The sequence below is a fragment of the Hetaerina americana genome, unplaced genomic scaffold (assembly GCF_022747635.1).
Source record: "Hetaerina americana unplaced genomic scaffold, ioHetAmer1.1.p SCAF_7, whole genome shotgun sequence".
NCBI classification, from domain to species: domain Eukaryota; kingdom Metazoa; phylum Arthropoda; class Insecta; order Odonata; family Calopterygidae; genus Hetaerina; species Hetaerina americana.
In genome coordinates, this window is record NW_027287316.1 from 71,612,060 (window position 1) to 71,636,756 (window position 24,697).

General features: G+C 36.2%; 2 protein-coding genes across 2 annotated transcripts in view; both read left to right on the forward strand.

Annotated features, from left to right (window-relative positions):
• The window catches only part of LOC139696873 (E3 ubiquitin-protein ligase RNF19B-like), a 113,115-nt gene extending 106,422 nt beyond the window's left edge, over positions 1-6,693 (forward strand). Inside the window, exons 12-13 of the mRNA XM_071595752.1 lie at positions 615-848; positions 2,369-6,693. Coding sequence (XP_071451853.1) covers positions 615-848; positions 2,369-2,803 — 669 coding nt within the window. The 3' untranslated portion in view covers positions 2,804-6,693. The remainder of the gene's footprint in view (positions 1-614; positions 849-2,368) is intronic.
• Positions 6,694-7,419: 726 nt separating this feature from the next.
• LOC139696367 (F-box only protein 9) lies at positions 7,420-24,416 on the forward strand. The gene is made up of 10 exons (XM_071595111.1): positions 7,420-7,679; positions 7,849-8,190; positions 9,023-9,176; positions 12,740-12,936; positions 15,547-15,710; positions 17,939-18,133; positions 18,229-18,432; positions 19,975-20,038; positions 21,926-22,137; positions 23,894-24,416. Exons 1-9 carry the CDS (start codon positions 7,677-7,679, stop codon positions 22,121-22,123), a joined length of 1,521 nt encoding a protein of 506 aa, XP_071451212.1. The 5' UTR covers positions 7,420-7,676; the 3' UTR covers positions 22,124-22,137; positions 23,894-24,416.
• The last annotated feature ends 281 nt before the right edge of the window (positions 24,417-24,697 follow it).

The window sequence follows — 24,697 nt, forward strand, 5'->3', positions numbered from 1 at the left end:
ACCCTGAAGACGATGGCAGAGTTAGCCGTCGAAACGTCGGTGCACACCACGCTGACCCGGTGGGAAACCCGAGAGAACTTCCTGAATACAATACGCCGGGAAAAACTGAGATCCTTCAGAATCCTCTTTAATAGCAATACATTTTTTTATATCATACATTGACACACAACCTATCTTCATATCACACGACCTAACTTTTTCAGATCTTTCACAAAATATTAAAGTTTTTAATTCACAAGTCTTCTAAAATAAGCTTCACCTTTGCAAAATATGCCAGAGGGAAGTCAATATGGGAAACCTAATTTTTAGCAGTATGGAGGAGAATGTGATTTTCTCCCCTGCATATGATAAATACATCTTTGGTAAATGAGTGTCTTACCTTTTTATTGCTCTGTAAATCAAAAAATGTGTACTTAACTCTCTGGAAGTTGTCCCCTTGAAGAATTCTGTAGCTATCATCAAAACCGTAAAAGATAAGAAATTGTTCTTAGGTTATGATAAGTCATATTAAGACTTTTATTTCCTGAAAATGTGATAGAGGAAATCGCTGTATTTATAATGCTGCCTTGTGCAGGAGCTCCATTTCTTCTAACTGCTCTTTTCCTTGCTACTAGTCCACAGACAGTAGCTCTCTATATCACTTCAGAGAATCTCCCGAGGAAGATTGGTCCCTGGATGGAGGTGGGGTGAGTGAGGGAGAGGGTATGGGCGGTCCATGCAATCCAGTGATCAAGGGGATGATGCAGAGGGGTCATGGAGCATATGGGAGGAGCCACCCAACACCAGCATCCCATGCAATGGGCTCTGCCAGGAAGTGTACCAACAGGAGAGTGCCCATGGACAGAGAGGTGTGTAGTGTTCGGCAACAATTTCTATCACCTCGTATACTTGAATCCTGGGAAATTTTTTATGCTTTGAAGGTAGTTTTAGGTATTCTGAGAAGAAAAGGACACCAAAGTTAATTGGAATAAAAGGTTCGCCATGGGGAAACATCTCTGAATGCTAGTTATCACTATGTTACAAGCTCACTTTTTTATGTGTCTTAGGTATGAATCCTGAAAGATGTGGAGAGAGACTGCATATTTCTTATTATGTCGAATTCACTTATCATGACAAGATTCTATGGTGTGAGAGGTTAATTATAATAAGGTTTCATCCAGTATAGTGCCGATTCTGTGGACATGTTTTGGCAAAATCCATAGTCCTCTATGTTCCTCTTTAGTCATACATTCTTAATTTATGAACTCATTGTCTCTTTTATCTTCCAGGGATCTCTCTGAACAGCTCCTTTCTGATCTTGCAATATTCCATTAAGAAAATGCTTGAGTAGCTTCAGAAGTGATGTGGTGGAAGTCAAACATAATGAATAACTGATCGGAGCACTTTTCCACTTGATAATACTCAAGTGGAAAAGTGATTCGATCAGTTATTCATCAAGAAAATGCTTGTTGAATCTGGCTTGAAACTGGGCTATGTGTCCTAGGCGATGAACTCATCATTGAAAAAAGTGTAGCATAACTCTTCTTGGAACTTTCTCCAGTTTCTACCTGTTTTTGGATGGCATTGTGGATATATTTTTCTAACCACCCATTGAATTCTCCCTCTGAGAGGTTATCATTATTGAAAATGTACTCACGAAAACTTTTTCACCAGCCTCAAAGGAATAGAACCATTACCTTAAGGAATCACTCCACTAAATTGTCACGTGCAAACAAGTTTCACCTAATAGTGAATAGATTTTTTTTAAGAAAAGAAACTGGACGGCTGCGGTCACATTGATTCAATTGTATTTAAATTGAAAACATATGAATTAAATTATAAAAGTATTACTCCAATTCAACACAGAATCTCAAGTAAGAACTTGGAAATTTAAATCATCAAAACATTTATTAGTTCTTGTGCAACAATTTGTTCTGCTGCCAGATGAAGGTGAAGGATATAAAAGGAATCTTCTTCTTAGGATGCCGGAAAATTAATCCTAATAACAAATGATACAATTTTGTGCGTGGGTTTGTCTTTTGCAGATAAGTGGTAAAAGTGTGATAGTTTATTGACGTAGGATGTTGGTCTACTGACCTAACAGTCCCCAAGTGTCATAGTGTCTGATACTTCTGGATAACCCAGATTAAACCCGAGCATCGTGGTTTTCTTGTTACAAAATCTTTATGAAAACAAACATTTCTGTCATGGAAACAAACTATCCTTCTCACCTCTATGTGACCTTCTCATACCAGTTCCTTAGCACAGTGTTGGGTATCTTTATCCTTAGCCACTGATCTGATCTTTTGGATTAATACCAATTTTTTGCATTAACTAATGTGAATTAATTGCCCAGAGTAACAGCAGGTTTACCGTTAATTCATTCCAGGGCAGTGACAGTAGTAGCTGGACTGGAGGGGAAGACGGTGCCTCATCCGACAGAGTACGCTTTGATGATCATGTGCGCTTCATTGGCGGAGCAGACACAAATGAAAACCCCCCTTCACCCCTCACCCAAGCCACACTCACACCCTCCCACCCCCTGAGGTCCTCTGCCCTCAGCCTCCAGCATGCTCCCTCTGGTACGTCGGGCAATGCCGCCGGCGGTTCTTTAGTCTCAAGTAATCCGATGGCAATGGGTGCTTCAGTGGCCCAGAGAAGTGTCGGGGGCGGCTTGCATCTCCCCTGGAGCAGGTCTCAGTCAGTTGGAGATATGCCAGTGCCACCAGCATCGGCTGGAGTGCCACCCCTCCAGGCCTCACTGCCAGTCATCGAGGAACCAAACCACTTGCCTGGCACGGCACGGGATAGTGCAGTGTGTTGAGTTGGACTCGGCGTGTGGTGCATTTGACTGTTCTTAAAAATATAAGGGCCTAATTAAGCAAAAGAAAAAAAAGGACTCCTGTGCAACCTAACCCGCTCATGCCATGCTTACCATATTTCATCAGGGGCATTTTCAGGTTTTCCCTAAGTTTTATGCTAATATCCAGTGAAAGAGACGTTTTCACCAAATGTGGTCTACCAGCAATACAATATTGTGCATTTTCATCATAAATCAACTCTATTTATCTCCCTATTTGGCTATCCAAAATCATCTGTTTGATGAGTTTTGTTGTATGCTCAAAAGAAATGTTAATTCTTCTTTTCATGGGTTCAGCAGCATTCAGTTCTGTGCAAATTCTTGTAAGAAAATCTGATTGGAATGTCTTCTACGTAATCTGTTACAAATGTATAGGTGTTTCCCATGTGTCAGTGAATTACTGATGTAAATATCCTTCAGGATGCATTTCTTTAATTGATAGTCTGCTTATTGTATCCAAGAAGAAATGTTTGCCTCCCCTGATGAAGTTGAAGACTCCTGCAAATGATTGATGTAAATGCTCCACTCAAGTGTTGAAAGGTGTCTAAGTGTACCTCCTAATCAAAAGCTTTGATGGATTATTTTCTTTGAAAAAAAAGCATGCCTTTGAAAAATAATAAGTGTGATTTGAGACCTTATGACTGATTGGTAAGTTGAAGTTCTCTAGTCTCTGCCGTAATTACATTTGGTATAACTTCAAAAAGAAGTGCTTTTATTTTCCTTGAAAAAAATTAGCTATGCATTTCAAATTGTCCATGAATTAATAATGTTTGAGGAACGTTCTCATAATGTCCTATCATCGACTGATTTGTGCAACTTTAAATCAGCTGTTGAAAAAAGTCATGCATCCTTATCAGGTTTATTGTCCTTACGAGATGAATTGATCATCATCATTACAGATTAGCATAAACTCTATTGTTACTGTATATCTGCTCATGCCATTGCTCAACTAGGAACATTGTTGCAGCTACAATAATTTCTGCTCCTGCTTTGGCATGTGTCTATGTGAATTTTACAATTAAAAGTTGATAACAGTGGGCAAAAGGAGTGATTTACAACTTGTTTATTCTAAACTAATCAAATTTAGGGAATTGTGAAAGAATCTTGCACAAACAAGATGCTTTTCTTATTTTTTTGTTTACATTTAATTTATCAAGTTATGCTTTGAGGATTTTTATAGTTAGAAGGAAATATTTATTATTTGTTGAAGAGCCTTTCATATCCAGCTGGTGAAATACTTTTCAATAAATGTATAACTGGTGATAATTTGAAAATATGTAATTGTGATTTTTTTTAAAGTTAATGTTACTCCTCTGAAAGGAACTGGTGCCATTTCATTTTGTAGGTACAAAATATGCTTTGTGAATTCTCACAGTATGTGTTTTGGAAATTCATAAAATTATTTTGTTATGGAATAAATCTGTCCGTTCATTAAAATTTTGAAGTTTACTGCCCTAATAATTATTAAGATCTAATTTCCGTTCAAGGTGATACCCATTCTAACATTGTGCAATTTTGTCCTTTACAATGACTGAAAATTTGGTAAACATAATATTATTTCACTAGCAATTCACATGAACTGGTTTCCATTAGATTATCCATAGGCTTAGTTATCAGATTGAACAAATGATTTCCTTGGGATTTGTATGGAGAGAGGAAGTAGATCTCACTCATTCATGCTAGTTCTTTTCCTTCGAGTACTTTGTTTACTTTGATGTCCTGTACCTATATGAAATAATGAATGATGTATGGGAAATGCTCAAAGGAGTTCAGATGTGAATCATTGCCATTTCTGTGTTATTCCAATTGGATTTGGAGTCATAGAAAAGCACGAAGATGTGACACACTAGTCAGTGATTTGTATCCGGCCATATTGGGTGGAATGTGCGACTGCATTCCATTTGGTATATTTATCATTTGGAAAACAAACATTATAAACATGTGGTGATAATTTTGTGTGAATCATCATTGTTTAATAATTGTTTTTCAAGTATGTATATAATGATTGGTTCTTTATATTGGTTAAAAACTCGGGAAATGCATGTGAAATTGAGTCATATTATTGAAGGCACAAATTGATTTGGTCTTACCACCATCAATGCTTTGATTTTTCTACTTACTGCCTACATGAAGCAGCCACTGCCAATAATAGAGCATTTAGAACATAATGCATATTGGAAAATGGGGAAATGTATGATTTACATTGTCCGATTTTACTAACTCACCCACAATAAAAAGGTAAATAATCTCATTCTTGCATGTATAATTTCCTGCCTTGATCCAGAATGTTTTTTGAATCTCTTTTTGAAGTTAAAGACCCCAGTATATTGATTGTATTTGGGGTCTAATCCCTCTCATAAAGTGTGAATGTTGATATATATTGTTATACATGAGTGTTAACCCTGATTTTGACTGTAATGTTGCTTCATACTTCTTCCAGCTTGAGACAATAGCTTCGTCAAAAACAAAAAAACCATCAATTATGATAAGGAAATATTGACCAGGTTCATTATTTCAATTTTTTAAACTTTATTTCAGCTGAATGCTAAAACTGAAGTAATTAAGGTGGCATAAATTGATAACCTGAAAAAAACCAATCAAAAACTAGTCATTAGGTCCTCTTCAAAGACATGATGTGTACTTCCACATAAAAGCCCACTAGGTATATGGTGAAAGCTGTGCAGCATCGCACAATGTCAAGTACTGAAGCAATCACGCAAGTTTCTAATTAATGGGAATACAAAATATACCTTCAAAGCACATATTGTCTGGACTTAGTAAATTCCTACTGAATTTAAAATTCTGAACTGTGATTAAAAATCACTGTTGTTTGGTAATTTTTGCTTCCGTTTCATTATGATCATTCTGTTCAAGGTTATACTTGTATTGAGGCTTATGTTAATATAGTTACAAGAATTCAACTACAAACTGATACTCTAAGAAATACAACATTTTTGAGAATGAGATAATATATATTCCCTTCAGCTGGCTGTGGAAGTGGCATACTCGAACAGAATTTCTTAGAGCATTTAAATCTTCTATTGCCCATGGCCTATGTGAAAGTTTAGTCCTATAAATGGGACAAATTTTCTTAAGTTGTGATAATAATCTAAAGTATATGAACAAATCTTTTTTGAATAGCTAGGTTTATACTCATATTTTGTCTGATAAAATATTTACCTCTGAAGATTCCTATTTTCACGTAAATTGTATGTTCATTTACTAAGAGTAATTTTTCTACTTCTGGATATTTCTGTTCAATTATCACGTCTATCTCTTGATCATTAACACTGCTACTGTAAATAGAAATGTATAATGTGTATTTTCTGTTATAAATTTCATTTTGACTTTGTATGACTGTACAAACTGTGTTGGGTTTATTTAAAGTTCTTCATTATTAATTTGGTTGCACTTTTTTATGAAGTGCATCACTTAAATTTAAGCTGTCAACATTATAGAATGACAAAAGAAAAAGCAATGCCATTTGGGGTTGGTAACATGTAATATTTGATATAATTTTATAAATATTTCATGTATGTTGTTAATATTCAATTACTTTTGGTTGCTGTTTTCAGTTCAAGAGTATTTGTACTGCACAACCCATTTCAGTATTTGTAATATGGATGGCACCTTTGTTTTGAAGGTTCTTCAGGATAATATTCATGCCATTTACTTTGATCCTGTTCTTTCAATAATAACGACCAAACAACATATTTTTTTAATTAAGCTGTTTTGTTATATGTCTGCTGCAGGAGCTGGATATTCTAACCAAGATGGTGCAAAGCTTTATGGTTCAATATATTGCTTTCAAAACTTTTAATTTGCGAGCATGGTTTATATGAATTGTACAGTTCAATATCGTATTAAATAAAAAAATTCAAAATAAAATTTGCATTTTGTTACTTCATCCAATTCACATGTTGTATGAGTATTATGTCATTTAATAATCAATGGCCCAGTAATCAACCCAAAGGTCAGTTTGGTAGGTGATGGTAGAGTTCACCCATTACTAAGCCCAACGTTGTTTGAAATTCACACATCAGGGTAGGGGGGGCAGTTCCTTTCCCTGTGCCAGTTATGGTTTCCTAGGTAGGTCCGGTACCCGAAAAATCAGATAGTTTGGTTGGAGCTGCAGGGGCCCAGAGAGGCATCCCCGGGAACCAGGGGCCATCCGGTCAGTAGTCCAACGCTTCACCCCTGGACCAATGTGACCCATTTTATGATTAGGCATGTGTATGTATGTATATTACGTGGGTCGCGATAGTACAGGGGCCAAACACTGGATTACTGATCAGAGGGGAATCCCGGGCAAGCCTCTCTGGGCACCTACATCCACCCAAGCTATGTGATTTTTCGGGTACTAGATCTTCCCCGGCACAGGGAACGGAACTGGCCTCCACTACCCTGATGTGTGAATTTCACACGCCGTCGGGCTTAGCACTGGGTGAACTCAACCATTACCTACCAAACGGACCTTCGGGTTGATTACTGTGTTAATGGTTTTTTATTTAATGATCAGACTTTCGAATATCGCGGGTTTCGCAAACAATTGAACATCGCAATTCGTCTTGGTACGTCAATTGGGGGTACTGTTAAGACATACGCAGATTACGTATAAGGTGTATTGGTGCGTTCTTTTTGGGTAATATATCGATGATCTTTTGATTTTACACCTCCATCGGCAATCCTAAGGTGATTTTATCAACCTTGGGTAGTTTGGGGTATAATGGCTGCTGTTTTGAGAGCCAAAGAACTCTCTACCTGTGTTGTGCGATATTCCGACCGAGAATCATCGGCTTAAACTGGCTGCTTTACGAAAAAGAGGTTAATAACAACAATGGTTAGTAAGGTTGAATGAAATAAGTCAATTTATTGCATCAGTTTCATGCTTTCAATCTTCTGTTGCCGCATTAAATGCGAATTATTTGTGTGTGTTTGTAATTTGAACGGTATGGAAAGGCTTAGGTATGAAACAAATACAGGCCTTATTTGAACTCATTTTATCATAGCCAAACAGCCACCAGAACAACCATCCTATGACATCAATGGTAAACTCCGTGGAAGACAAAGCAAAAGGCGATGGCGGAGGAGGGGGCAGCGTTGGTGGAGGTGGTGGAGGAGATGCCGTCGGGGAAGGAGAAGAACAGGAGGAGTCTTCATCGCACCCTTCATTGGATATGGTTCTCAGCAACTTCAGGGAACAATGGCAGCGGGAATTGGAGACTTCTCCCCGAAGGGTGAAGCGGGACGCAACGCCGTCAGATGAAAAGAAAGAATTGGATGATGGTCATTCAAAAGGAGAGACTACTACAGTCTCCAAAGAACCCGAGCCGTCAAGCGATGAGGCAAAGGTTAGTAAATGAATGTATTCGTTGGCCAAATTTATAATAATTTTAAGATCTAAGGTGAGCTTCATAATTTTTATCAAAAGTACACATTTTGATGACATTCGATTGTGTCTCAGAAGTATTTTAACATATTATTTGCCATTTTCTAGTTGTTGGTTTTAATATGAAATGGGTACTGTACGCCGGAGGTTAGCCGGCGCAGGCGTTTATTTCCTCTATGGTAGAGATGGCACAATAAATACGTTTCTTTCAACCAGTGTCAGAAGGATATGCTTAGCATATGCATATCTGCGTATAAAAATTTCTCCCCTCGCTTTGTGCTCAAAACAATTCCCTCTTTCAAAAATAATGGTCGCATGGTTTTTGCTTGTTCCAATAGCCATCTGTCCTACTTACATATGGAGTTGTATACACAGAGTGACCAGTTATTAAATTGGCACTATAACCCACCTGCATGTGTTTAAAATAACTGAAGAGTGGATTCCTTTTTATATTTGTCACGACACATTATTAGTAATGTCAGTGTCAGAGAATAATGGGGCATGACATGGTTTTCCACCATGATGGCATGTAAACAAAAATTAGGCATTCATGTACAACTTGCCCTGAACAGTTGTTTGCTTTCATTTTTTTTTGCAAATTTCTGGTACAGGATTAGGAAAATGGAGGCACTTTTGAAAAAAGGTATGAGGTATTTCATTAAGTTATTCATGTTAGATACATAGGTTGAAATAGTTAATGTTTAGAGACTAAATCTCGTTATAAAGCCCTAAAATTATTAGTTGTTACTAAAAAAGGAAGTCTTTTTGTACCTGTTTTTATGGTGTATTTTCAGGCTCGAGAGCTTTTTATGAAAGGAGTAGGAGAAGAGAGGGCAGGTAAGCTTTATGAAGCTATACAGTGGTATCGAAGGGCAGTGCAACTGGTACCTGATATTGAATCAAGATTGTACAAGTCCCAACATCTTGCCAGGACTACAGAGAATGAAGGTAAGGCTTTGAGTGTTGTAGTATGCCTTGATTAGTCATTTAAGTACCAGTTGTAGGTTTTTATTTTACAATACCATATTTTTTTTCATTTTGTATGTTTCCATTTTTCTGACTAGATTCTCAAATCACTTTGTTCTCTTTTTGCGTGCCTTTTCAACCACATGAAAATGTTAAATATATTCATTTGAAGAGCAACTTTTGTATGGCTCTAAATATATTAGGCTTAGAAATTGATTTCATTTGATGTGTGTTTTGACTGAAGGCATTATCATATTTGCTGAGGGTATTAAATCGCCCTACTATTTAATTTCTACCTCTGTTTTTTGCTTAAATTGGCCTTTTGGCTTGAACTTGCATAATGAGTGCTCTGCCTACACTATGTTTTGCAAGAATACCCACAAAAATAATGGGCCATGAAAATAACGTTCTAACCATACACATCCCTACATCATGACAACATGCATTTCTAAAAATCTGCAATGTAAATTACAAAAGCCTGATACTTAAAGGAAATTGTGGCAGTGCGCAAATTAAAATTTTCCCCGCACTGTAGGTAATGGTATGTGTGTTTTGTCCTTGTCATTTGATGCTGACATAAATTATGTTTTTGATTTTGGGCAACTATTATCATTTTCAAATATCTTTGGGGCTTGCCCTTTGTGCATGCCTGGAGCCAATTGGTGGCTATGCTGCTAGAGGTGGGGGACATGCTTCTAAGAGTGGCAGCACAAACTCAGTATTGCCGCATGAACTCAATTGCAGAGGCACGTGGGGGTGGAGACTACCACTCCTTTATGTGATTTGTTACATTTCATGGAAATCTCATGGCTCACGTGAAGCATGACCTGAATATGCCAGATGGATGCCATGCTTCTGGAACGATAGGAAGGTTAAACTATGGTTGCATTCATTTTCATAGGATGGACTTATCAAATATTAAGCGTCTTCATGGGGATGGAGTGTTCCTGAGTAGTAGATGACTTCCCAAGGGGATATTTTAAAATTAAAGTTATTAGTTTTTTCTGTTAAAGAGTGATTTTTTAAGAAAATTGTAACCATGTCCTTTGCAATAGCCTGTTTGATTGGACAGCAACTCATTGGCATGTAAATTGCAATGTTTAACCAATTTTGCAAAGATTCTTGATAAGCCTTAAAAGAAGTATCATTGTGAGGAGAGGATAACATGGATAGTAATGGGTAGGGTCACAGCAAGACAAGAAAGAGGGAAGGTGGCAGAAAGGCAAGAGGAAGGGAATGAGAGTGAAATTATAAGATGATGGTTGAGGCATGGAAAAGAATAAACATGGGAAAAGCATTATGGGACATCAAGCAAACTGAGATTTGGCATAGCTTCACAATGTGAACACAACAAAGGTCTGGGAGTGACTGAATTTTTCCGATACTATGCCTTGCCTGCTGGAACCTAGTTGGTCCCTACAAAGTCACATACTGAGTTTTCCATTCTCCCAAATAACTTGGGTTATCTCCTCAGTCCCATGGATATTGGGAAATGAGAGTAGTGATTTTTGGTTTTCAGGGGCCTGTTTTTTCAAGAGTCACCATTTCCATTATCAGCCACAGACTGTGTATGAGGGGCACTTACTTGTTTCTATATTCTGCATGTGATGATCCTTGTTGTGAGGTTCATTTTTCCAGTGCATAATAACACAACATTTTGTTGCTTTTTTCATTTTATATTTCCACATTTAGAGTCATATCCATTTACAACTAAAGGAGTTTCTCCCCTTTGTTTCAACATTGTTAAGGTTGTAAGGACTCATCATATGCTAACTAACTACAGGTCAGTTTACAAGTTTTTTCAGTTTGCTTATTTAGAGCTTTTTAATTTTCAATGTAGAGCTTTTTAGGCAAAGCCTTGATTGGCACATAATCATTTATTTAAATTTCATGGGGGATAGCGATGGTGCGGTGGCTAACGTATAGGCTTTCTACCGAGAGGGTTCGGGTTCAAATCCTGGAGACAAATATTTCTCAGTGGTATCCGAATGCCTACTTTAGGTGCTTTGTGGAGAGCATTTTGAGTGAGTATGATGTCCGTCGGATGGGACGTGAAGCTGCGGACCCCTTGGTGCCTTTCGTAAAGAGTAGGCTAATGCCGATGCCGGGTTTCTCTCCACCCTTCCTCTCCCATCTATTCCTAATGGCGCGAATGACCTCAGCTGTCAGTCGCCTCCCATAAAAACTATTACTTAAATTTCATGGTGTATGATTGAGAAAATTTTATGTTCTTGGCTATTTTTCTTGGACATGTTAGTTTACTCAGCTCTGAGTGACAAAGCCAAGTTATGCATAGACTAAGGGAGTTCCGTGCTCAGATCGTGTACATGTTAGCATCATGCCTTTCTTCCATTTCAGGGAATGCCTTTCTTCTTTTTCTTTCAGCCCTGACCCTGATTCCTGCTGAGATTTTTTCCACAATGATGCTAATTGGTGTTGTGCAAATCGAGCTTTTACTCTCAAAATCAAGTTTAAAATAAAAAAACAAAATCACTCTGAAATTTAGCCTAATTGAATTAAATATTGAATATTCAAATCCAAGTTTACATTAGAACCAAATCATGTCACAGCCTATTGTGCATTTATATTTTTTTAGTAGCTTATTTATTAAATCATCGGGGCATGAAATGTAGAGCCACAGAGAAAAAAATTACTGCCATATTATGGAATCTTGGTGCCGAAAACTCATTGCTAATTATAATAATGCTGTATTCAAAGGTCTGTGTTTTGGTATGAAGATCGTGTTTTAAGGGGGCTGGGATACTTGAGAGCATGAGACTGAGATCACTTGAGACTGTCCCTTTCTGATCTTTCTTGCCATCTTTGAAATAAATTGATATTGCAATTAGATGCTAGCATTCATGTTGTCTCTTTATAGTAAGCTACTGTGTTTCATAGTTTTGTTTGCATTTTTCCTGTGGCAGAGTCTGGCATTATCATGGGTGTGGAAAAATTATGAAATTTATTATTATTATTTAATAATGAAAGAAGAAGAGATAATATGTTATCAAATATTTAATTCTGAACACTAAAATCATTCCAATACTTCCATTGTTCTGATATGTTGGCTAGACGTAATTAGAATGATTAGAAAATTGACAACTGTGTTTTAATTAAAATAAATATTATTATTAAATTTTCCGTCAGTCTTCAATTTATACAAATAGTAAAAGGCAGATAATGTATAAATTTCATTCTCATTTACCAGTGGATAATGAATGCATGATACTCAGGAAAACTCAAAGAGGTTTTATGCCCTCCTTATCTTTTGAAGGATCATTTATTGTCCCTGGCAAACAGAACCAAATGACTGATAAATGCAGTGTTGCCAGGTAATCAGAGACAGGAAATGTTAAATAACTTCCATTTTGTGCCGTTGGGAAGTGGTAAGTTTTTGTCCGGGACGGTATCATTTTGCAGGTACAAAAGAGAATACCCAGGTGTTTTTCTTTACTAACTATGGATATTTTTTTACCACCAGTTTTTATAATGTAAAATAAATAATTGGTGAAAGGCAGTGTAGTAACATAGGATGTTGTTTTCAGATGATGACACCAGTGTGGAATCTGATTATGAAGCCAGGGTGGAGGCCAATGAGGAGGAAATTGATGAAGATCTTGATAAAAGTGATGATGAAGTATCTAAGGATGAAGAGGAGGAAGATGATGGCTTTCTGACCGCAAAACTTCAGAGAATATTTGCCAGAAAGCAACCCATTTGTCAAACCGAAGTAGAGCAAAAGGTCAACATGTTATTCTTGATTTTAATCATTTGTGATTTGGTCTAAATGATGATTCTGTCAGTAACTTTGAAAAACTTAGGCATTATAACTTGGTTAGCAGAGAATCACTATTGTATTGAAGTAGAGGATGATTTGTGATTTTCTTTTACAAGGGTGGTTTTTTTTCAACCTCAGATTGGTTATTAAAAAAGATAGCTAAATATTCAAAAATTATTTTATCACTAAAAGTTATGCACAATTATGGTTACTTATCAACATAATCACCTTGATGATTGAGGTGTTAGTCGTACTTGTGGACAAGCTTTACAATACCCTCTTCATAAAATTTTGCCGCAAATGAATTTAAATGAGTCGTGACATTATCTTGAAGCTCCTTGTTGGTTTTGAAGTGCTGCCCTCCTGTCCACTACTTCAGTTCAGGGAAAGATGGAAGTCACTTGGCGCTAGGTTGGGACTGTATGGCGGGTGATCGAAAATGTCTCATTGAAATTGCTCAAGGAGCACAGTGAGTACCAGCACTGTGAGGACAAGCATTGTCATAGATCAGAAAATTTCCAGAAGTCGGCATGCCTCTTATTTTGTTTTAAATGGCTCTCCACAAACATGATAACATGTCACAATAAACAGCTTCATTAATCGTTGTCCCTGGCTGCATGAACTCAACAAGCAACACACCTTTTTGGCCCCATAACACAGTAGCCATAAACCTTTTAATTGTTGAAGGTTTGTTTGGTGAATTTGTATGCATCCATTGTTGTGATTTTTGCTTTGTTTCGAGTGTGTCGCACTGAATTCACATCTCATCTCTGGTCACAATTGGCTTCAGAAAGCCTTCTCTTTCAGCAGCATAGCGGTCAAGAAAAGTCAAAGCTGAAGCCATTTGGCAAGTTTTGTGGTTGTCAGTCAATATTTTTAGGACCCAGCGAGCACAAATTTTCTGTAGCCTAAATGTTCCATAACCATAGAGCACAGAGAAGATCTTGAAACTTCTGGACATTCCATAGACAAAGCACCTATGGTTTTCTCTAACCACTTTGTCAACTTATTGAACAAGGCCGTCTATGGCTACAGACTTGCGTCCTTGACCCCCTTCATCATCATCAATTTCAGCATCTTTAAATTTTTGACACCTTTCACGTACAACACCATCACTTATGAAGTTTTTTCCATGCATTCGGCTCATTCTTGGATGAATTTCTGCAGCACTATTCCCTTCTGCTTGCAGGAAAGGAATAACGCTTCGCAATTCACATTAGGCAGAAGAGTCAATGGACACAGTTATGTTTATGTAACTACTACTCAGCACAGATTGACAACTTGAGCTCAGCAGTAGCAGGGTATGTAGTACAGGAAATGCTCTCTTGCCTACTAGGCACACCACCCGCCTGTTGCTTGTCCAGACTTTATGCTGTGCAATCAGAGGTTGAAAAAAAAACTGCCCTTGTACTTGCAGTTTCATTTATGGAATTTTCTGAGAGGAGAGAGGTGCTTCACGTTTTTTTCTTAGTATTTTTTAGGACCATACAAGCCTCCACTTAAGTGTGTGACGGGGTGAATACACACCAGACTAATTTTGACCAGAAATAATTTCCCTCCTAGTACTTTCGGACAATGTGATTCTGATCTCAAATCGACTGTGGGAAAAATTACATCCTAAATCTATCTGTTCTGCACATAATCTCTCTAATTTTAAATATGGTGTTTAAAGTTATTTCAAGTTTAGGAAAATCTACTTTAATTGGATATTCAAAGTTAATTATACAAGAGGTAGGTACCATGTGCATCAGTAAAAATTTGTAATTATAAACCTCATGGGGACCAAGGTGAAGACCCTGGCAGTGGCAGAATTTTTCACTGGTTTCCCGGGTATTTCTTTAGTGCAAGGGTGTTGGGATGGCGCAGTGGCTATTGTAATTCCCACCCTTAGGGCCCTGGTTTGATTCCTGGAGGTGGCAGATTTTTTCTGTGTTTTCATGATCCACACTTATGATGGTATGTGGAGAGCACTTCAAGTGGAGTTTGGTATTCTTAGGATGGGATATTAAACTGTTGACCCCTTGACACCTTTTGTGAAGAGTAGACTGATGCCAATGCTGGGTCTCTCTCAACCCTTCCCCTATTCCCATCCACCCCTGATAGCGCAAATAACCTCAGCTGTCGGTCGCCTCTGCTAATAGCTACTACGACTGTGATTTTGAAAAAAAAATTTTACAACTTAAATAAGTCTTAAGCTGCTTAACTTCCTAATCGCTATTCAAAGTCAATCACTTATCATAGTCTTGTACAAGTCTTTTTTTCCTTGCTCAGTTTGTACCAAGTTTTTGAAGTTAGTATCAGCCACTTTCAGTTCCACCTAAATGCTCTTTCAGTTTTGGAAAATGAAGGTTATCACTAGGTGTCAAGTCTGGGCTGTATGGTAGATTGCTTCTTTCTATTCTCAGTGCGTAGTTATGTGAAATTTGTTGATTATCGTTATAGCCAATGAGATTTTTAAAGAGTTAATAATTTGTGAAAAATAGAAGTCAGACAAATTGTATAAAACCATGGAAGGTTATTTTTTATTTTAATTTTATTAAATTAAAAAATATAATTCATTTATTTTTTCAATAGGGTGTTCATATATCAGCACTGCCAATGGAAATACTGATATACATTCTACGCTGGGTTGTTTCACCTCATTTGGACCTAAGATCACTTGAGTCCTGCTCCGCTGTGTCCAGAGGTTTCTTCCTATGTAGTCGTGATCCAGAAATTTGGAAACTTGCTTGCTTAAGGTATTCATTTCTTTTTTCTGCATTTTACAATTTGTCAAATGTGGATTAATTGTGTATCTTAGGAAACCCTTTAACTTAAATGTTATTAATTAAAATCAATTCTTTTGGTAATTAAAGTTGAATAAACTTCATTGAAATTCCTGTTTGTCAGAAGTAACCTAATCTCCTATGCATCAATAATTGCATTTAATGATTTACTTGTTGTTGTAAACAATTCCATCAATCTTAGAATTATATTATTTTGCAATTGTTTCTAACTCATTAATTTCTTTAGTCAGTTGATGTGCCAAACAAGGTTGATGATAAGGGCTATCGTAAACCTAATAACAATTGAAAGACTCATTCTTGTGGCCATAAATGGTTTGTATAAAAAGTAACGGGAAAAGATTAGGAATAATAGATTTATTTCAGATATTGTTACAATGCCTTAAAATTATTCAAAGTACATCCCTTGAGCATCAACACTCTTTTTCCAGTGGCATTTCCATGACTTGAAGGCTCCCTGGCAGGCAGATTCCGGAAGGTCCTTAAGGGTTACACATGCAAGCTTCTTTGATGTCACTTAAGGTCCTATGGGGGGTGTCCTGTTTGGGAGAATTTCACTTTTGAGAATAGGAAATAGTCTGCTGGTGCCAAGTCGGGACTTTTAAGGGGCTTGGTGAATAGTCGTGATGCTGTTGCAGAAGGTCTTTGCAAATAGACCCTTGACTCTGCTTTTTGTCATCCATCAAGACTTTGGGGAAGACTTTAGCACAGATCTTTCGTGTGGCCAAAGTTTCAGTGTTAATGGTGTGCACTGTCATCTTATCAATGCCAATACGATCTTTGATCATGTGCACACTTAACTGATGTTCTGAATTCAGCACTTTATGCACACGTTAGGAAAAAATTGTTACCGATACTTTTTATTCAAACCTTGTATTGGCTTAACAGTGTTGCTCCTATCATAGGGCGGACACTAATTAATGTATCAGTCCATGTACCACACACAGCTCTTTTCCCTGAAAATTACATCAAAAAGGTGTGTCTCTGTGGTGAATTCAGGTGCTTCATTTCTCTCAACCCTTCCCAGGAGGAACCTAGAAAGATAAGTTATTCATTTGGCCAATCCTTTTAGCTCAAGGATCACAGTATGAGCTTTTGGGGGTAAAATGAAACTTAGTTCCTATCCAAGGCCATTAACTTTCGCTCTCTATCATTCTCTTTTACCAGCAATCCATCTTGTTTGCTTACATTTTTGTCCTAATGCCTTTCAGGAAAGAATAGTTTTCTTACTGATTATGTGAATTGAGTCTTTCAAGGTATGAGTTTTTAGACTTGGGCAATATTTATACGACACACTCCTGGGAACATGTAGGGTTCCTATAATGAATAGGTGTAAAAGCTGTGATATTTTTTGCAAAATGCATTTTCCATCAGAGGGAGCAATTAATTTGTTTATTAAGATTGAAGGTCAGCGTAAGTTGCTCCTTTTTATATTCCTGAATGCTCTCATCTCCATTCATCTCAATTTTTGGTTTATATATCGCATTAAATTCTTTCACCACCAAGTAATTTTTAAATTGGCAGATGGGTGACATGATATCACTCTTCTCTGGCCATTTAATTATAATTATACCTTTGTTGATATAGGATTCATGCTGATCTGGGAATTACCAATGTTTCCATCTGACTTAGACCTAAAGACAACTCCAGGACTGTGGGTGTGTCCATCAACACACCTATGGATCTGGATATCTGGAAGCAGCATGAATCCTTCATCAGATGGATGTTATGGAAACCTAAATATTAAATTGTTGATTTGCTCAAATTTTTCACTGTCAACATTAATTACCATAAATATTTAAATGTAATTATGGTTTTTTAGTGATGTGTATGTCAGACATGGAAACATCTGGTGCTGGAATTATTTTGGAGTAAAATGTAGATTGTTTCCAGTTTTGGAGGTTATTGCATGTCCTGATTGCCCCCAATCCCAATTCTGCATTATGGCATTGCTTTGTCTGTTTTACCAAAAATGCCATTTTTTCCTCTTGGATGAAAACTTTCTCTATGTGTAATGCCTTATGAGTGATGGCATTCAAGGATAAAGTGTTCTTATAAATAATTCTTTGTAAGTAAGGACACTTGAATGCTATAATGGGTGGTTATTCTCAGCGTATAATTGTAATGATGATGGTGAATTAATGTTGATTTTCCTGTTTTTTCATTGCCCATGAAAAAAATAGAGTGTGGGGCAGTAGCTGCGGGGTGCCAGGAGGTTTTTACCCTACTTGGCGGGACATGTTTGTCTTGGGACGACCACGAATTCGCTTTGATGGCTGCTATGCAAGTAAGACTACCTATGTGAGGCCTGGTGAAAACTCATTCCAGGACTCATGCTACCGTCCCTGGCACCTTGTGGTGTATTATCGCTACCTGAGGTTTGTTCCAACTCTTATCACTACTTGAATTCCTTATGGGTGAGAGTGATATGCATTTGGTAAACTTATTCTTTTTTTCCCCCATTTTGTTTCAGATTCTTCCCTGGTGGAACAGCAGTAATGTTAACCACACCAGACCCACCTCCGGGAGCATTGGTATCTTTGAGACCGTACTCAACTGACCAGCATCTCCTTCGCGGTCATTACCGTCTCCTCAGCTCTGAGGCTAAAGTGGTGCTGGTTCTTCACCGCAAAAACCACAGTTCAAACACTGGTCAGCTGCAAGCGAACAATCCCAGGTATGAATATCTACAAACTGAGCATGTGTTGGTTAAAAACACTAGTCATCAAAACTACAAGGGCATATGAAGAGATTGAATCTTTCAAAATTTTGCAAGTGATAGTGTTGTGAGCCCTTCAAATATGCAGGAGTGATGATGTTATCAATTCATACATGAATCTACTTAACAGTAGAATAAATTAATTGTGCATAGTGACAAATGTGCATCACCCTTAGTATCCATTTAATGGAATGGTTCATTGACGTATGGCAACAGATTAAAAATGAGTTTGTCCCACAAATAATGTATCATCACATCATTAGCAGTTCTTTAATGTTTTGCACCATTCACCTCAGCACTTTGTCGGGCAAATCAAATCACAACTTATCTATCAGTGAACTGTGGTCTTAGAATCTATTAAAGATGCAGTACTAGACTGTATTAATGGATTGGTTTAATTTTTTTTGTTCCCATATTGGTTCAGTTCTTAGCTATATATCGCAATTTCTCTTCTCAATTGTAATAGCTCTGAAGAATGAATAGTCTTCAAATTATTGATAGTAGCAATAACAAACAAAATCTTGGTGAACTTCATAGACATTATCCCCTTATTATAAGTTATATGTATACTCATAAAGAGATTTCATGCATCACAAAGTTTTAAATATGATCTTTATGATTTTATAAATATGAAAATCAAAAGATAATTGTAGAAAATTTATGGATACATGTGCTTTGCAAAAACTTCAAAATATCTTTCACAAAAACATAATGTAGTCTGTCACATTTTAATAGCACTTAGACAATGTTTCATAGCAATTAGAAATTTTATAGTGACCATCCATTTGTTGCCTACAATAGATTTCTACATGGACAATCAGACCGGACAGAAAGATTTTGTTTCACGACAGATAAATATTTTCAGACCACACCTTGTTGGTTTAATTGTAACATTTGTGCAAAGCAACAGTGACCCCGAAATGGGTATTCTGGAGAGTACTTCAACTAGAGTTAGCCATCCGCCAGAAAACTTGTGGACCCCTGGGTGCCTTTTGTTGAGAATAGGCACCACTACAACTGCCAGGCTTTTTTTTACCCTTCTCCCATTCCCTGATAATCCCACCTCTACCAAATTATTTGCCTTTCTTTAATGTTGCTAATGATCACTGCTGTTAGCCACATTTTATTGTCTATAAAGATAGTTAACCTGTATGCATATTTTTCTTCCATCCTCTTTTCATGTGGAGGAATTTCATCAATAAAAAATATAAACCAGTAATAAATATAAAATATTTTTCACTTTCGCTCTTACTCTTGTATATATAGGCTTTTATCATTGTATCTTTTAAGGAAAAGTCATAGACTCATGTAGCAGTGACAGAACGAAGACTAGGAAAATCTGACTTTATTAATGCTAAATTTGTAACAACTTTTGTTAGTCTCGTACTCAAGAGTTTTGCTGTGCTGGTATGGTTCTTAATTTATGCTGTCCAGTAAAGTGTAGATTTCTGTACTTTTTTGGCATCTCTTACAAACATTCTGATTGCATTTTTACTATAGATTTCGATCTGGAAGAAGAAAGGAGGCTGCACTTGCAGAACAGACTGAACAAAGTTTTCATTTGGTAAGGCTGTCAAATTTATTTAGAAAATCCATAATTCTATTCGAATGTACCTCAATATTTTTCTAACCTGAATGCTCTAAGAAACAGCAGGAGATACCGCAACAGTAACTTTTAACGGATTCATCCGTTAATATGCATTTCAATGCAACAATTTCTGAGTGTAAAAATGATTCAGGCAAATGATTTTTACACCCTGAAATTGTTGTAATAAATTGAATCTACATACATTTTTCAAAGCTTAGGTTGGTTGCCGTATAAATTATTGTTCAAATACCATAAAGTTGCATTTCTCTGACCAGGATTCATGTAAAAAATTCTGTCAGTTAAGGATTATGGTCCATAATTTGAGTTTTTTCACAGTTTCAATAAGCTTAGCAATTCTTAATTTACCGTATGCATTTTGGTTGTTTGAAGTGAATTTTATGAATAATTTGACTTTTTAGACATGATTATTTCATGTTTTATTGATCATAGTTAAAATCATTGGCACATGTAATAGAACTAATCAAATTTCATTTTTTTTCGAGCAGGAAATGTTTGTGAGAATTAGACTTGAATGCAAGGGGTTCAAGTAGAAATTGGTAATTAGCATAAAATTTTAACCTGGAGCAATTTTAATGAAGAAATATTTTCCCTTGTAAAATCATATAGCCACAAGCCTCTGATTATCGAGGATTAATAAATAAGTTGGGGTGTCTAAACGTGATAAATTATAAGCATGTGTTTCAAGGAACTCAGATTTTCAAGGGTCCTTTAGAGTACTATTGTGAAAATAATATGTATATTCTAGTCTCCATATAAGCAATGAAAGAATGTGTACATTCATTACTAGCTGCCAAGAAATTCATAAAGAAATATTAGTTAGATTTTAGAAAGAGGATAGGTAGATAGATAGATGGTATGTGTAATGCAATGGAGGTATGTGTAATGCCAAAAAAAGTAATGAGATCGCTGATAGAAAATAATTCAGAATAATGTTGATATGTATTTGTTTGCTTCATGGATTCTGAGGTGATTCACAGAGTAAATGGAGCACAATTTATTGAGTGTATTTAAATAGTAAGGGGTAGATTGGAGAGATTTATGGCTTATCCAAAATTGGTGCATGTGAGGGTATTGGATGTAGATTTTAATGTATGCATTATTGGTCAGGGAAGTGAGAGAGAGTGTTATCTGTTATCACCCATGCTTTTCAATACATGTAGAGGAAATGGTAAGAGACAAATTGGAAGGCCTGGGGGTTGCAATTAAAGTAGTTGGGAACTGATCCAGTCAGATATTCAAGCTTTAGCTGGCCAGTTTAAATAAGTTTGTTTTACTGTTTGAGGCTTCATTTATTGTTTAACTAAGAGATTGCAGTCATTGCTGATCACATTTGAATCAATCTGATTGGTAACGTATTCATGATAATAAAGGGAGAAATGTAATGCATGCTTTGCCTTACTGTTCTGGGTGAACAATTTGCCTTCAGCATAGGAGTCTGTCAATATAAGAGCACAATTAGCAAATTGTGCAAGCAATGAATGTAAGGCATCGAGAATAAAGCTACAGATAAACTCATGTAGTCATTCAAAGTTGTTAAGTATGCCTTAAAAATCATTCCAATTTTTAACAATAATCCTAATCCCCTGTTGTTTGTTCCCAAATGTGTTGTATGAAATTCATTATTGTATGTATGAACCAATTTCCAGATTGAATTATCACAAGCAGACAGATAATTGGTTTCACTTTTTCACATTATGATTGATTTAGTAGAGTGGATTAATATCAAAGAGTGGATGTGACCATTTTGTGTCAAAAATAAACAAAAATGATTCATTTTAAGTATACCTGGTGTGTTTTTAAGCTAGTACCATCTGTTCTAATTGACTGGATTGTTCATTTCAGGAATTTCAAATCCTTGAACACAAGCGCCGTAAGCATGTGCAACTCTCATGGTTGGCTTACACGGTAGTAGTACGCTACCGTAATGGAGTATCCAACTCCACTTCATTTGATCTCTCTCCTGCTGATGGGAGATTTCCACCTCTGAATTTCTCCCGAGTGAGAAGTTACACTGCTGAATCTGATCGGCCCCTGCAGTGAAAAAAATAGTACTGGTAAAGGCATTTTATTTCTTGTACAATCATAACTGAATTTTGTGTGCAAGATGCACACAGGAATATCATTTTAAGGTGGAATCCTTATAAACAAGTATGGGTTGTAACAAGAGTCTGATTTTGTGAGTAATGCCCAAGGTACAGTTTGCACTACAAGGGGATTTACATGTAAAATAAATCATAATAGTGAGATATATACTCATGTGGTCCCATAAACAAGGTCATTATTGTGTCTACAATGGTAATGTGTCATTATGGTTGATGTTCAATGTCTACGTAAGAATGTCAGTCACAAAATATTGTTCATATTTTATGACCAAGGACACATATATTTCATAGTAGAATCGCTGTTTAATCCGTTTTGAGATATGTGCTTTACTTGAGACAAGTTTTTCCATGGAACTTAACAATTTATGAAGCTGTGATACTGAAATGTCTGACAAACAAATTCAAATTAAAGTCTGGAGCATTTATGGGAAGTCCTTTTTGCTTACTAGATGTGAGTAATTATGGCAAAATCAAGTGAGTAAGTAGATAAGTGATTAGAAAGCTGCCTTTGGTAACAAAGAGTGCAAGATGTAGGTGATTCTTTTGGCGATTGCGAGCACTTGTTTCATTGAGGCATGCTCAGATGATTGTGAATCATAATTAATTAGTAAATATTTTCAGCAATGTGCTCCTGTGAATCTTGACATGTTGTGCACTTAGAAGTGACCTTGGCGTAATTATTTGCCGTTTGTTTGCTTCCTTTCCCATACATTTCTGACTGTGATGTAAACAATATCCTCTTCTGAAAAAGTTAGCTGTGCATGTGTGCTCCAAACCCTGTCAAGTCTTTTTTGAATACACTAACCCATTTTGTATCATCTGAACTTTTGTCAATGGACAGTAAGAAATTAGCAGTTTGTTTTTTCAAATTTGAATTAGATATTGTAATTATTGTTGAATTAGATAAGGCATTTTATCTTGGAAATCATTAATACTTTAACATTAGTAATCATTCATGTTGACTTCTAATATTTCATTTGTATGGTATTTCATCACATCTTCTTCAATTAAAGTCCCCAAAATCTCGGAGTGTAAGAGGATGCCTCAGTAGCTTAACTGGCTAAAGCACTTGGCCATACATCAAGGGATCCTGGTTGGAAATCCGGCCAAGGCAAATAATTTTACACTAGAAGTTGTTGCATTGTAATTAATACACTCTGGTTACTTCATTTACAAATAGTGACCGAGCGTGCAATATAAAATTCATATAATGTATGAACTTATGGATCTTCCTGAGCAAATTATAACAGATATGTTTATGGGTTTACTTTATGATATTTTTACATTAAAATTGGATTTTAAAAATAAATTGACATTGTAAGGTGGGACCAACTGTACTCAATATCATAAGAATCCAGTTTGTAGGCATCATATAATTATTGCCAGTAATCACAGTATGTCATGAATTGGTGATACAGTATAGGCCTGACAAACTATGAAAAGCAGTGGCTAAGCATTTTTGTCCAAGAGGTTTCTTATAGTCAAGCAAAGAAAATGTGGGGTTCCCAAAGAAAAATAATTAGGAAAATTTACGTTTATTGATGTTAAAAACGAATGGAATCACTGATGTCTTGCAGAAATCTAAATTTCCCTTATGCTTCATTGTTGTAGCCTTGAGTCAGATGTTATAGAATGTGCTTTCTTTTCAACATGCTGTATTGTTATTTGTGAATAATTAAAATAAAAATCTTTCTCTTTCATGTTCAAGGAGTCTTTATGAAGAGTAATATGGTAAGAGGTTCAAGATATGTAGAAGTAAACTCAGTGTACCCATTAATTAATACTTGCAGTCCAAAGGTGTGATACTTAAACACTTTTGAAGTGCTTGGTTTTGTCTAACATTATTTGATAGATATCACAGTAAAATAAATTTACCTGTTGACTTGGTCATTATTTACCACAGTTTGTGAATATTTTGAAGTTTTTTATTTTTTTCATTGAAGTTGTAATGTAATTTTGAATTTTGTTTAACTGTTTGGGGCAGATATGTTTATAAAATGAAAGTTTCATTGGTTTTGAAAAATTATATAATGAGAGAAATTTTTATATTTTCAATAATATATATTTTAAAAAGTATCTTCGAAAAAGATGCTGAATTTGGGTTTTGATGGCCCACATATTTTGTGCTTGTTTGATAAGGATGTTGAATGTATTCATGTGATGTTTATGCACGAAAACATGCTGTACTTTTGTAACCGGGTTGATAATTCAAAACATAATGCTTAAATCGATGTTTTATTTTATTAGATCCTCATGTAAGATTAGATAATCATCATTATTTTTTAACACCTTATGAATATACTACCATCACGGTGAACTACTGATATATTTGCTGAAAGACTTCCTTCATGATGCCATTACTGAATTAGGTGGAAGCAAGCATGATAAAAACAAATGGATCACAGATTTTTTTCCATATTCTCCTGAGTTTCAGATGTCCTTCAGGCTCAAGAGTGCATTTACTCTTATACTTTTATTCCGATTTTTGCTATTTTAAGCTTATTATTTGTTT

What these genes read in the sequence shown, in the direction of transcription:
- LOC139696367 (XM_071595111.1), top strand. An exon ending in TGGAAACTTGCTTGCTTAAG is followed by an intron (nt 15,711 to 17,938) that starts GTATTCATTTCT and finishes TGAAAAAAATAG; the next exon opens with AGTGTGGGGCAGTAGCTGCG. An exon ending in GTGTATTATCGCTACCTGAG is followed by an intron (nt 18,134 to 18,228) that starts GTTTGTTCCAAC and finishes ATTTTGTTTCAG; the next exon opens with ATTCTTCCCTGGTGGAACAG.